We start from the raw sequence: 13872 nt of genomic DNA, 5'->3' as shown, positions 1-13872 counted from the left end.
CCTGCAAAGGAACCAGCCTACAAGCACTGGTGACGGCGCCGTTGCCGTTCTCCCCGAAGAAATACACCACAAGTCCAGTGGTGGTGGCAACGCTAAAAATTTGGGGGCAGTGGAGACGACATAGCGGAAGGATGGGAGCCTCGGTGCGGTCCCCGATAAGAAATAATCATAGGTTTGCCCCGGGGAGAATAGATGGGGGATTTGGAGCATGGCAGAGAGCTGGGGTTGTGCAACTGAGAGATCTGTTCGTAGACGGGACGTTTGCGAGTCTGGGAGCGTTGACGGAAAAATATGGGTTGCCCCAAGGGAATGCATTTCGGTACATGCAACTGAGGGCATTTTCGAGGCAACAGGTGAGGGAATTCCCGCAGCTCCCGACGCAGGAGATTCAAGATAGAGTGATCTCAGGGACATGGGTGGGGGATGGTAGGGTGTCGGATATATACAGGGAAATGAGGGACGAGGGGGAGATCATGGTGGATGAGCTGAAGGGGAAATGGGAAGAAGAGCTGGGGGAAGAGATTGAGGAGGGGCTGTGGGCTGATGCCCTATGTAGGGTAAACTCGTCGTCCTCGTGCGCCAGGCCTGATACAATTCAAGGTTTTGCACAGGGCGCATTTGACCGGAGCAAGGCTCAGTAAATTTTTCGGGGTAGAGGATAGGTGTGGGAGATGCTCGAGAAGCCCAGCAAACCACACCCACATGTTTTGGTCATGCCCGGCACTGCAGGGGTTCTGGGTGGGGGTGGCAAAGGTGTTTTCGAAGGTGGTGGGGGTCCGGGTCGAGCCAGGCTGGGGGTTGGCTATATTTGGGGTTGCAGAAGAGCCGGGAGTGCAGGAGGCGAAAGAGGCTGATGTCTTGGCCTTTGCGTCCCTCGTAGCCCGGCAAAGGATATTGCTTATGTGGAAGGAAGCCAAACCCCCGGGCGTGGAGACCTGGATAAATGACATGGCAGGGTTTATAAAACTAGAACGGATAAAGTTCGCACTAAGGGGTTTGGCTCAAGGGTTCACCAGGCGGTGGCAACCGTTCATTGACTACCTCGCAGAACGATAAAGGAAATGGGAAGGCAACAGCAGCAACCGGGGGGGGGGGCAGGTCCTCAGGGGTGTATTTGTATAGATATTTGTACTTGGTTATGTATATTGGATTGTTTGATTTTATCTCTGGAGAGTTATTATTTTTGTTATGGCAGTTGCCATTTAGTTTATATATTATTTATTTATTTGTTAAAAAGGTCACTGTTATATATATTGTTTTATTGTTGTAAAAAGGTAAACCTTTGTATTTTGTTTGACCGGAAAAAATTTGAATAAAATATATTTAAAAAAAAAAGAAAACATGGTCAAAGAGATGTGTTTCAGGTTGGCATTTAAAGAAGGAGCTGGAGCTAATGAGGAAAGGGATTAATGACAGGAACTCTATAGGCCTGGGCTCTAGTTAAGAGTAAGGCTGTACAAAAGGTGAAGATACCAAGTGGACTTAAAAACACAATATCTGCTGGCATAGTATGTGATTGGAAGGAAGATGTTAAACAGAATTGCTGGTACCAATGAGAATGTGTTTTACAAAAGTATTAATCCATAAACCCAAAGAACGTGGACAACAGCACTTGGCATGTTTGGATTTTGTAAGGGTTTATCTATTCTAGTTAAACTTTTAGCTTCCCAATATTTAATTTATATCTTTTGGCAAAATATTGTGATCAGTGAAGTGATGGAATATTTGTTATAATTCCGTTAGCCAGCATCAAAGTTGTGCAGCAAACCCAGCCATAGAGTAAAACTCTCTCTATTTTTGCTTTAACCCCAAAATACTTCCTACATGGCCAATTTTATGGCTTCTCTGGGATTCTTAATTTGTGGACAATGTTTTGCTGCTGCCTGCTGGATTGAGATTACTGAAAACTCATTTCACTTGGAGCCGTTCAATCGCATTAAGCTGCACTGCATTCAAAATGAAAGTCATCGATCTATGAGTACTAATTCAGGTCAAGTATTGGAGGACACCTAGCAATCATATTTCAGTATTTTTAGGAGGGGAGAAAATTAGCAGAATCTTCTCAAATAAATAATGCCTCTATTGTAAAGAGGACTGGAAGGTAAACTCGGATAATATTGCCTGAATTACAAATTTAGCCCAAAATGAAGGAATTAAAATCACCTTTGTCAATGAAAGGCCTTTTTAGTAAAATGAATTTGGATTGTTCTGTTGTCAGAAGGAGATAGTGGGTGGCAGGCAATGGGGAAATCAGAACCAAAACCTATTGGATCAGTCATGGCACATGGAGGGCTCAGCTTGAGGAGTTCCTGGAGCCCTGTTGCAGATTTATTCTAATGTACAGATTTACATATTTGTGTCTGTCACTATATTAAACATTATTATTAGTACAACTGGATAGTAAATGTGCAGATTCCCCTCAATGCCAAGAAGTAAATTCCAATTCTGCGTCTGACTTTGCCCTGGATTTTTAGTATGATTTACAGTACATCTGTGCAGAGCAAAGCTGCTTCACACTGGCAAGGTAGTTATACATGTAGGCTCAACTAACCAGTTATGAGGAGTGGTTGATTAGGTTAACCTGTACTTATTGGGAGTTTAGCAGAATGATAGGCAACCTTATTGAGACATAAAGGATTCTTAGGGGATTTGACAAGGTAGATGATGAGAGGTTATTTCCCCTTGTGGGAGAGTCTAGGACCAGAGGGCATAACCTCAGAGTAAGGGGCCACCCATTTAAGACAGATGAGGAGGAATTTCTTCACTGATGGTAGTGAATCTGTGGACTGCTTTACCACACTGCTGTAAATGCTCAGTTGTTAAATATGTTCAAGGATGGGCAGCACGATTGCACAGTGGTTAGCACTTCTGCATCATGGCACCGAGGTCCCAGGTTCAATCCCGGCTCTGGGTCACTGTCCGTATGGAGTTTGCACATTCTTCCCGTGTTTGCGTGGGTTTCGCCCCACAATCCAAAGATGTGCAGGATAGGTGAATCGGCCACGCTAAATTGCCCCTTAATTGGAAAAAAAGAATTGGGTACTCTAAATTTAAGAAAAAAAAATGTTCAAGGCTGAGATTGACAGATTTTTAATCAGTAAGGGAATCAAGGGTTATGGTGATAAAGTGGGAAAGTGGAGTTGGGGATTATATCTGATCAGCCATGACCTCATTGAATGTCGGAGCAGACTCTGGGCCGAATGGCCTACTTCTGCAGCTACATTTCGTGGTCTATCTTTGCAGTTTATCAGCACAGGACCTGGTTAAATTGCCTGGTGCCTGTCCAGCTAAGATCATCCTATAAATTAGGGATTTGGCTTTCATCTATATATTGTTAAATTGAAAGAATTCCATCTATATTGTTAAATTAGAACATAGAACCTACAGTGCAGGGGACTTCCGGTTGCGGCTATGCCTAGGTAGGTCGCACGTTCGGCAGCTCCCGCCGGGAACGGACTTTTGGACTCTTCAGAGGGGCCCCAATGGCAATTGTTCGACGGCTTCCAGTGTGGGAAGGTGACAGCAAGGCCCCCCCCCCCGACATTATATGGATTGGACCACGAGTGAAGCAGCTAAAAAAGTGATCCTGGTGCAGCGAAAAGTGCGAGGGAGGAAAAGCAAGATGGCGGCGGGTGGAGACCAAGCAGCGTGGTCGCAGGAGCAGCAGGAGTTTCTTAAACGCTGCTTTGAGGAGCTGAAGACACAAATGCTGGCGCTAATGAAGGCGGCGATTGAGAAGCTTGTGGAGACCCAGAAGGTCCAAGGGGCGGCGATCTGGGAGGTGCAGCAAAAAGCTTCGGAGAATGAGGACGAGATCTTGGGCCTGGTGGTGAAGGTGGAGGCGCACGAGGCGGTGCACAAGAGGTGGGCGGAAAAATTCGAGGACCTGGAGAATAGGTAGAGGAGGAAGAATCTTCGGATTCTGGGTCTCCCTGAAGGAGTGGAGGGGCCCGATGCCGGGGCATATATGAGCACGATGCTCAATTCGCTGATGGGCGCGGGAGCTTTCCCGAGGCCCCTGGAGCTGGATGGGGCTCATCGGGTCCTGGCAAGGAGACCCAAAGCCAACGAGCTAAAGTCAGGCTGCTATATAGAGCCCCAGTGGCGAGTGTGGCTACGAACCGGCGGAGGTCGGTGTACTTTCGGCTGTACCGGGGGACGAGGCAGGGGTGCCCCTTATCCCCCTTGTTGTTTGCACTGGCAGTTGAGCCTTTGGCCATGGCACTGAGGGAGTCCAGGTAATGGAGGGGACTGATCCGGGGGGGGAGAGGAACACCGGGTGTCGTTGTATGCTGGCGACCTGTTGTTGTATGTGGCGGATCCAATGGAGGGGATGGCGGAGGTCATGCGGATCCTTAGTGAGTTTGGGGACTTTTCGGGGTATAAACTCAATGTAGGGAAGAGTGAGCTCTTTGTGGTGCATTCAGGGGACCAGGGAAGGGGGGTAGACGAGCTACCGCTGAAGAGGGCGGAAAGGAGCTTTTGGTACCTAGGGATCCAGAAGCTAGGAGTTGGAGGGCCCTGCACAAGCTCAATTTGACGCGGTTGGTGGAGCAGATGGAGGAGGATTTTAAAAGATGGGATATGCTGCCACTCTCACTAGTGGGTAGGGTGTAAGCAGGAGCATCAGGGGATTTGTGTGGGTTAATAAGACCCCGAGGGTGAAGAGGGTGTTTCTGCAGCGTAGCAGGGACAGGGGGGTGCTGACGCTGCCGAATTTGTGTGGCTATTATTGGGCAGCCAATGTGGCGATGATCCGTAAGTGGGTAATGGAGGGAGGGGGGGCGGCGTGGAAGAGGCTAGAGATGGCGTCCTGTGTGGGCATGAGCCTGAGGGCGCTGGTGACGTCACCGCTGCCGCTTTCGCTAACAAGGTACACCACGAGTCCGGTGGTGGCGGCGACGCTGAAGATCTGGGGGCAGTGGAGGCGACACAGGGGCGAGGTGGGATCCTCGGTTTGGTCCCCGATTCGGGAGAGTCATCGGTTTGTCCCGGGAAGGATGGATGGGGGGTTTCGGAGCTGGCATCGGGCTGGGATTAAAAGAATGGGGGACCTGTTCATCGATGGGACGTTTGCAAGCCTAGGGGCGCTGGAGGTGAAGTTTGGGCTACTCCCGGGAAACGCTTTCAGGTATGTGCAAGTGAGGGCGTTTGTGAGGCGGCAGGTGAGGGAATTCCCGCTGCTTCCGGCACGTGAGATTCAGGGCAGGGTGATTTCGGGTGTATGGGTTGGAGAAGGCAAGGTTTCGGCGATTTACCAGGAGCTGAAGGAAGAGGAGGAGGCCTTGGTGGAGGAGTTAAAGGGCAAGTGGGAGGAGGAGCTTGTGGAGGAGATAGATGAGGGTCTGTGGGCTGATGCCTTGAGTAGGGTTAATTCTTCCTCCTCTTGTGCCAGGCTCAGCCTAATACAGTTCAAAGTTACTCACAGAGCGCATATGACAGGAGCGAGTTTGAGTAGGTTCTTTGGGGTGGAGGACAGATGTGGGAGGTGCTCGGGGAGCCCGGCAAATCACAGCCATATGTTCTGGTCGTGCCCGGCGCTGGATGGGTTTTGGAGGGGTTTTGCGAGGACTATGTCCAAGGTGGTGAACGCCCGGGTCAAGCCGAGCTGGGGATTGGCATTGTTTGGGGTATCGGACGAGCCGAGAGTGCAGGAGGCGAAAGAGGCCGGTATTCTGGCCTTTGCGTCCCTGGTAGCCCGGCGGAGGATTTTGCAACTATGGAAAGATGCAAAGCCCCCTAGTGTGGAAGCTTGGATTAATGACATGGCAGGGTTCATCCAGCTGGAGAGGATAAAGTTTGCCTTGCGAGGGTCTGTGCAAGGGTTCCTCAGGCGGTGGCAACCGTTCCTAGACTATCTCGCAGAGCGTTAGGAGGAGATCAGCAGCAGCATCCCAGCGGCGGCGTGGGGGGGGGGGGGTTCTTTTGGGGTGGTGTTAGGGTTAAGGTGGGGGGGTTTCCCTTTTTGTGTTTTCTATTATATGGGGGCTTATTGTATTTGGGGGAAATCCAATGTACAATTTCTGCTTGTGTTTTTGTTTCTTTTTCTTGTGGGGGGGGGGGGTTTGTTGAAAAATTTGAATAAATATATATTTTTTAAAAAGAACGTACAGTGCAGAAGGAGGCCATTCGCCCATCGAGTGTGCACCGACCCACTTAAGCCCTCACTTCCACCCTTTCCCCATAACCCAATAACCCCCCCCTAACTTTTTTGGTCACTAATGGCAATTTTATCATGGCCAATCCAACTAACCTGCACGTCTTTGGACTGTGGGAGGAAACCCACGCAGACACGGGGAGAACATGCAGACTCCGCACAGACAGTGACCCAGCGGGGAATCGAACCTGGGACCTTAACGCTGTGAAGCCACAGGGCTATCCACTTAAGCTACCGTTGAAAGAATTCCAGTCTCACATCAGATTGCTCTTGTTGTCTTTACTCAATGTACTACTGCAATTGTGTATAATTTAACCTGGTGCTGGAAGTAAATCTGCTGTGCAATAGCGGATGTTATTTTTGACTTGTTATGTGAAAGCATGGTATCATATGCTTTTGTTCTGTGTGACTAATTATTCAAATTATTTGTGAATGTGTAATAACCATTTAACAGCTCCTGGACTGTTTGCTTCTGCCTTCACTTTTGAATAGAGTGTCTGACTCTAAAATGTGTTTTGTGATTTATTGGTCTCTTATAGGACTTCCTAATTACACAACTTATTGGTAAGGATCTGTTTGAAATCTGGCCTCTTGTTAATCCCATGGGACTATTGGTGGAAGAGCTGAAGAAGAGGAATATGTCTCTTCCTGAATCCAGACTGACGAGGCAGTCCGGAGCCAGCACTGTGCTCCCCGTGTATTTCGTTGGACTATACAGGTACGTGACAACTGTTGCTCAACGTGTTGCAGAGTAGCTATGAACTGTAACCTTATTGGGTTAAATATTCACAAGGAACTGTTGTAAAAATGCATGGTATTAAAATCATTACATTTCTTATTCAATTCCATACGTTCATATTGTTTCTGCCATTAGTGCAAACCTAAAATACTCGATTCAGTTCACTGAAAAGCTAGTGAGAAATTTGGAAATTGTTGCTTGACATTGAGTAAAGACACAATTTACTGTTTAGAAAAATGGGAGAACCCTTCTAATTGGTAATGAGAAGGATTTGTGGGGTGTTGGGAGAGGGGTGGGAGGCTTAAGATTTGTTGCTTGTTTGACGCAAGATTTATGCATTATGTAGTGGAAAGGCAATTTAGTAGCTGCTGATTCGAGGTGCTGGTGAGAGTTGCTGATTGGATGAGGGGGTGGCTATGGTGAGAGTTGCTGATTGGAGTTGCTGAGGTGGCAAGTTGTGTAATGAGGGGGTGGCTATGGTGAGAGTTGCTGATTGGATGAGGGGGTGGCTATGGTGAGAGGTGCTGATTGGAAGAGGGGGTAGCTGTGGTGAAAGTTGCTGATTGGATGAAGGGGTGGCTCTGGTGAGAGTTGCTGATTGGATGAGGAGATGGCTATGGTGAGAGTTGCTGATTGGATGAGGTGGGGTGGTGGTTATGGTGAGAGTGCTGATTGGATGAGGGAGTGGCTGTGGTGAGTGTTGATGATTGGATGAGGGGGTGGCTATGGTGAGAGTTGCTGATTGGATGAGGGGATGGCTATGGGGAGATGTTGCTGATTGGATGAGGGGTTGGCTCTGGTAAGTGTTACTGATTGGATGAGGGGATGGCTATGGGGAGATGTTGCTGATTGGATGAGGGGTTGGCTCTGGTAAGTGTTACTGATTGGATGAGGTGGCTCTGATGGAAGTTGCTGATTGGATGAGGGGGTGGCTCTGGTGAGAGTTGCTGATTGGATGAGGGGGTGGCTCTGGTGAGAGTTGCTGATTGGATGAGGGGGCGGCTCTGGTGAGAGTTGCTGATTGGATGAGGGGGTGGCTGGTGAGAGTTGCTGATTGGATGAAGTGGGGTGGTGGCTGTGGTGAGAGTGCTGTTTGGAAGAGGGGGTGGCTATGGTGAGAGTTGATGATTGGATGAGGGGGTGGCTATGGTGTGTGTTGCTGATTGGATGATGATGTGGCTATGGGGAAATTGCTGATAGGATGAGGGGGTGGCTCTACTGATTGGATGAGGTGGCTCTGATGAAGTTGCTGATTGGATGAGGGGGTGGCTCTGGTGAGAGTTGCTGATTGGATGAGGGGGTGGCTCTGGTGAGAGTTGCTGATTGGATGGAGGTGGCTCTGGTGAGAGTTGCTGATTGGATGAGGTGGCTCTGGTGAGAGTTGCTGATTGGGTGAGGTGGGGTGGTGGCTATGGTGAGAGTTGCTGATTGGATGAGGGGGTGGCTCTGGTGATAGTTGCTGATTGGATGAAGGGGGTGGCTATGGTGAGTGTTACTGATTGGATGAGGTGGTGGCTATGGTGAGTGTTGCTGATTGGATGGGTGGTGGCTATGGGGAAAGTGCTGATTGGATGAGGGGGTGGCCATGGTGAGTGCTGCTGATTGGATGAGGTGGCTCTGGTGAGAATTGCTGATTGGATGAGGTGTGGTGGTGGCTCTGGTGAGTGTTGCTGATTGGATGAGGTGGTGGCTCTGGTGAGTCGCTGATTGGATGAGGGTGTGGCTATGATGAGAGTTGCTGATTGGATGAGGTGGTGGCTATGGTGAGTGTTGCTGGTTGGATGAGGGTGTGGCTATGGTGAGAATTGCTGATTGGATGAGGGGGTGCCTATGGTGAGAGTTGCTAATTGGATGAGGGGGTGGCTCTGGTGAGAGTTGCTGACTGGATGAGGTGGCTCTGGTGAGAGTTGCTGATTGGATGAGGTGGATTGGATGAGGTGAGGTGATGGCTATGGTGAGAGTGCTGTTTGGAAGAGGGTGTGGCTAAGGTGAGAGTTGCTGATTGGATGAGGGGGTGACTCTGGTGATAGATGCTGATTGGATGAAGGGGATGGCTATGGTGAATGTTACTGATTGGATGAGGTGGTGACTATGGTGAGTGTTGCTGATTGGGTGAGGCGGTGGCTATGGGGAAAGTGCTGATTGGATGAGGCGGTGGCTATGGGGAAAGTGCTGATTGGATGAGGTGGTGGCTATGGGGAAAGTGCTGATTGGATGAGGTGGCTCTGGTGAGAGTTGCTGATTGAATGAGGTGGCTCTGGTGAGAGTTGCTGATTGGATGAGGTGGCTCTGGTGAGAGTTGCTGATTGGATGAGGTGAGGTGGTCGCTACGGTGAGAGTGCTGTTTTTAAGAGGGTGTGGCTATGGTGAGAGTTGCTGATTGGATGAGTGGTGGCTCTGGTGAGAGTTGCTGATTGGATGAGGTGGCTCTGGTGAGAGTTGCTGATTGGATGAGGTGGCTCTGGTGAGAGTTGCTGATTGGATGAGGTGAGGTGGTGGCTATGGTGAGAGTGCTGTTTGTAAGAGGGTGTGGCTATGGTGAGAGTTGCTGATTGGATGAGGGGGTGGCTCTGGTGAGAGTTGCTGATTGGATGAAGGGGATGGCTATGGTGAGTGTTACTGATTGGATGAGGTGCCGGCAATGGTGAGTGTTGCTGATTGAATGAGGTGGCTCTGGTGAGAGTTGCTGATTGGATGAAGGGGATGGCTATGTTGAGTGTTGCTGATTGAATGAGGTGTTTGCCATGGTGAGTGTTGCTGATTGGATGAGGTGGTGGCTATGGGGATAGTGCTGATTGAATGAGGTGATGGCTATGGGGAAGTGCTTATTGGATGAGGGGGGGGGCTAAGGTGAGTGTTGTTGATTGAATGAGTGGGTGGCTATGGTGAGAGATGCTGATTGGATGAGGGGGGTGGCTCTGGTGAGTGGTGCTGATTGGATGAGGGGATGGCTCTGGGGAGAGTTGCTGATTGGATGAGGGGATGGCTCTGGTGAGAGTTGCTGATTGGATGAGGTGGGATGGTGTCTATGGTGAGTGTGCTGTTTGGAATAGGGTGTGGCTATGGTGAGAGTTGCTGATTGGATGAGGGAGTGGCTCTGGTGAGTCGCTGATTGGATGAGGGTGTGGCTATGATGAGAGTTGCTGATTGGATGAGGTGGTGGCTATGGTGAGTGTTGCTGGTTGGATGAGGGTGTGGCTCTGGTGAGAATTGCTGATTGGATGAGGGGGTGCCTATGGTGAGAGTTGCTAATTGGATGAGGGGGTGGCTCTGGTGAGAGTTGCTGACTGGATGAGGTGGCGGCCCTGGTGAGTTGCTAATTGGATGAGGGGGTGGCTCTGGTGAGAGTTGCTGATTGGATGAGGTGGCTCTGGTGATAGTTGCTGATTGGATGAAGGGGATGGCTATGGTGAATGTTACTGATTGGATGAGGCGGTGGCTATGTGGAAAGTGCTGATTGGATGAGGGGGTGGCTATGGTGAGTGTTGCTGATTGAATGAGGTGGCTCTGGTGAGAGTTGCTGATTGGATGAGGGGGTGGCCCTGGTGAGTTGCTAATTGGATGAGGGGGTGGCTCTGGTGAGAGTTGCTGATTGGATGAGGTGGCTCTGGTGAGAGTTGCTGATTGGATGAGGTGGCTCTGGTGAGAGTTGCTGATTGGATGAGGTGAGGTGGTGGCTATGGTGAGAGTGCTGTTTGTAAGAGGGTGTGGCTATGGTGAGAGTTGCTGATTGAATGAGGGGGTGGCTCTGGTGAGAGTTGCTGATTGGATGAAGGGGATGGCTATGGTGAGTGTTACTGATTGGTTGAGGTGTCGGCAATGGTGAGTGTTGCTGATTGAATGAGGTGGCTCTGGTGAGAGTTGCTGATTGGAGGAGGGGGTGGCTCTGGTGAGAGTTGCTGATTGGATGAGGGGGCGGCTCTGGTGAGAGTTGCTGATTGGATGAGGTGGCTCTGGTGAGAGTTGCTGATTGGATGAGGTGGATTGGATGAGGTGGGGTGATGGCTATGGTGAGAGTGCTGTTTGGAAGAGGGTGTGGCTAAGGTGAGAGTTGCTGTTTGGATGAGGGGGTGACTCTGGTGATAGTTGCTGATTGGATGGAGGGGATGGCTATGGTGAATGTTACTGATTGGATTAGGTGGTGGCTATGGGGAAAGTGCTGGTTGGATGAGGGGGTGGCTATGGTGAGTGTTGCTGATTGAATGAGGTGGCTCCGGTGAGAGTTGCTGATTGGATGAGGGGGTGGCCCTGGTGAGTTGCTAATTGGATGAGGGGGTGGCTCTGGTGAGAGTTGCTGATTAGATGAGGTGGCTCTGGTGAGAGTTGCTGATTGGATGAGGTGGCTCTGGTGAGAGTTGCTGATTGGATGAGGTGAGGTGGTGGCTATGGTGAGAGTGCTGTTTGTAAGAGGGTGTGGCTATGGTGAGAGTTGCTGATTGGATGAGGGGGTGGCTCTGGTGAGAGTTGCTGATTGGATGAAGGGGATGGCTATGGTGAGTGTTACTGATTGGTTGAGGTGTCGGCAATGGTGAGTGTTGCTGATTGAATGAGGTGGCTCTGGTGAGAGTTGCTGATTGGAGGAGGGGGTGGCTCTGGTGAGAGTTGCTGATTGGATGAGGGGGCGGCTCTGGTGAGAGTTGCTGATTGGATGAGGTGGCTCTGGTGAGAGTTGCTGATTGGATGAGGTGGATTGGATGAGGTGGGGTGATGGCTATGGTGAGAGTGCTGTTTGGAAGAGGGTGTGGCTAAGGTGAGAGTTGCTGTTTGGATGAGGGGGTGACTCTGGTGATAGTTGCTGATTGGATGGAGGGGATGGCTATGGTGAATGTTACTGATTGGATTAGGTGGTGGCTATGGGGAAAGTGCTGGTTGGATGAGGGGGTGGCTATGGTGAGTGTTGCTGATTGAATGAGGTGGCTCCGGTGAGAGTTGCTGATTGGATGAGGGGGTGGCCCTGGTGAGTTGCTAATTGGATGAGGGGGTGGCTCTGGTGAGAGTTGCTGATTAGATGAGGTGGCTCTGGTGAGAGTTGCTGATTGGATGAGGTGGCTCTGGTGAGAGTTGCTGATTGGATGAAGGGGATGGCTATGGTGAGTGTTACTGATTGGATGAGGTGCCGGTAATGGTGAGTGTTGCTGATTGAATGAGGTGGCTCTGGTGAGAGTTGCTGATTGGATGAGGGGGTGGCTCTGGTGAGAGTTGCTGATTGGATGAGGGGGCGGCTCTGGTGAGAGTTGCTGATTGGATGAGGGGGTGGCTCTGGTGAGAGTTGCTGATTGGATGAAGTGGGGTGGTGGCTGTGGTGAGAGTTCTGTTTGGAAGAGGAGGTGGCTATGGTGAGTGTTGCTGATTGGATGAGGGGGTGGCTATGGTGTGTGTTGCTGATTGGATGATTATGTGGCTATGGGGAAATTGCTGATTGGATGAGGGGGTGGCTCTACTGATTGGATGAGGTGGCTCTGATGAAGTTGCTGATTGGATGAGGGGGTGGCTCTGGTGAGAGTTGCTGATTGGATGAGGGGGTGGCTCTGGTGAGAGTTGCTGATTGGATGGGGGGGGTGGCTCTGGTGAGAGTTGCTGATTGGATGAGGTGGCTCTGGTGAGAGTTGCTGATTGGATGAGGTGGCTCTGGTGAGAGTTGCTGATTGGGTGAGGTGGGGTGGTGGCTATGGTGAGAGTGTTGTTTGGAAGAGGGTGTGGCTATGGTGAGAGTTGCTGATTGGATGAGGGGGTGGCTCTGGTGATAGTTGCTGATTGGATGAGGGGGTGGCTCTGGTGATAGTTGCTGATTGGATGAAGGGGATGGCTATGGTGAGTGTTACTGATTGGATGAGGTGGTGGCTATGGTGAGTGTTGCTGATTGGATGGGTGGTGGCTATGGGGAAAGTGCTGATTGGATGAGGGGGTGGCCATGGTGAGTGCTGCTGATTGGGTGAGGTGGCTCTGGTGAGAATTGCTGATTGGATGAGGTGTGGTGGTGGCTCTGGTGAGTGTTGCTGATTGGATGAGGTGGTGGCTCTGGTGAGTCGCTGATTGGATGAGGGTGTGGCTATGATGAGAGTTGCTGATTGGATGAGGTGGTGGCTATGGTGAGTGTTGCTGGTTGGATGAGGGTGTGGCTATGGTGAGAATTGCTGATTGGATGAGGGCGTGGCTATGGTGAGAGTTGCTAATTGGATGAGGGGGTGGCTCTGGTGAGAGTTGCTGACTGGATAAGGTGGCCCTGGTGAGAGTTGCTGATTGGATGAGGTGGATTGGATGAGGTGAGGTGATGGCTATGGTGAGAGTGCTGTTTGGAAGAGGGTGTGGCTAAGGTGAGAGTTGCTGATTGGATGAGGGGGTGACTCTGGTGATAGTTGCTGATTGGATGAAGGGGATGGCTATGGTGAATGTTACTGATTGGATGAGGTGGTGGCTATGGTGAGTGTTGCTGATTGGATGAGGCGGTGGCTATGGGGAAAGTGCTGATTGGATGAGGTGGTGGCTATGGGGAAAGTGCTGATTGGATGAGGTGGTGGCTATGGGGAAAGTGCTGATTGGATGAGGGGGTGGCTATGGTGAGTGTTGCTGATTGAATGAGGTGGCTCTGGTGAGAGTTGCTGATTGGATGAGGGGGTGGCCCTGGTGAGTTGCTAATTGGATGAGGGGGTGGCTCTGGTGAGAGTTGCTGATTGGATTAGGTGGCTCTGGTGAGAGTTGCTGATTGGATGAGGTGAGGTGGTGGCTATGTTGAGAGTGCTATTTGTAAGAGGGTGTGGCTATGGTGAGAGTTGCTGATTGGATGAGGGGGTAGCTCTGGTGAGAGTTGCTGATTGGGTGAAGGGGATGGCTATGGTGAGTGTTACTGATTGGATGAGGTGGTGGCTATGGTGAGTGTTGCTGGTTGGATGAGGGGGTGCCTATGGAGAGAGTTGCTAATTGGATGAGGGGGTGGCTCTGGTGAGAGTTGCTGACTGGATGAGGTGGCTCTGGTGAG

At 50.5% G+C, this 13872-nt stretch overlaps 2 protein-coding genes across 3 annotated transcripts in view; one reads left to right on the top strand and one right to left on the bottom strand.

The window, feature by feature from the left end:
* LOC140389659 (transmembrane 4 L6 family member 20-like) overlaps positions 1-13872 on the bottom strand; it is a 165455-nt gene that overhangs the window by 126854 nt on the left and 24729 nt on the right. The gene's annotated exons all lie outside the window — the stretch shown is intronic.
* Positions 1-13872, top strand: part of LOC140389656 (large ribosomal subunit protein mL44-like) — a 35913-nt gene that overhangs the window by 18007 nt on the left and 4034 nt on the right. Inside the window, exon 3 of the mRNA XM_072473985.1 lies at positions 6697-6875. Within this exon, the coding sequence (XP_072330086.1) occupies positions 6697-6875 (179 nt within the window). The remainder of the gene's footprint in view (positions 1-6696; positions 6876-13872) is intronic.

The sequence above is a fragment of the Scyliorhinus torazame genome, chromosome 14 (assembly GCF_047496885.1).
Source record: "Scyliorhinus torazame isolate Kashiwa2021f chromosome 14, sScyTor2.1, whole genome shotgun sequence".
NCBI lineage: Eukaryota > Metazoa > Chordata > Chondrichthyes > Carcharhiniformes > Scyliorhinidae > Scyliorhinus > Scyliorhinus torazame.
Note: the sequence above shows the minus strand (reverse complement) of the source record. Positions and strands in the feature narration are given on the sequence as shown.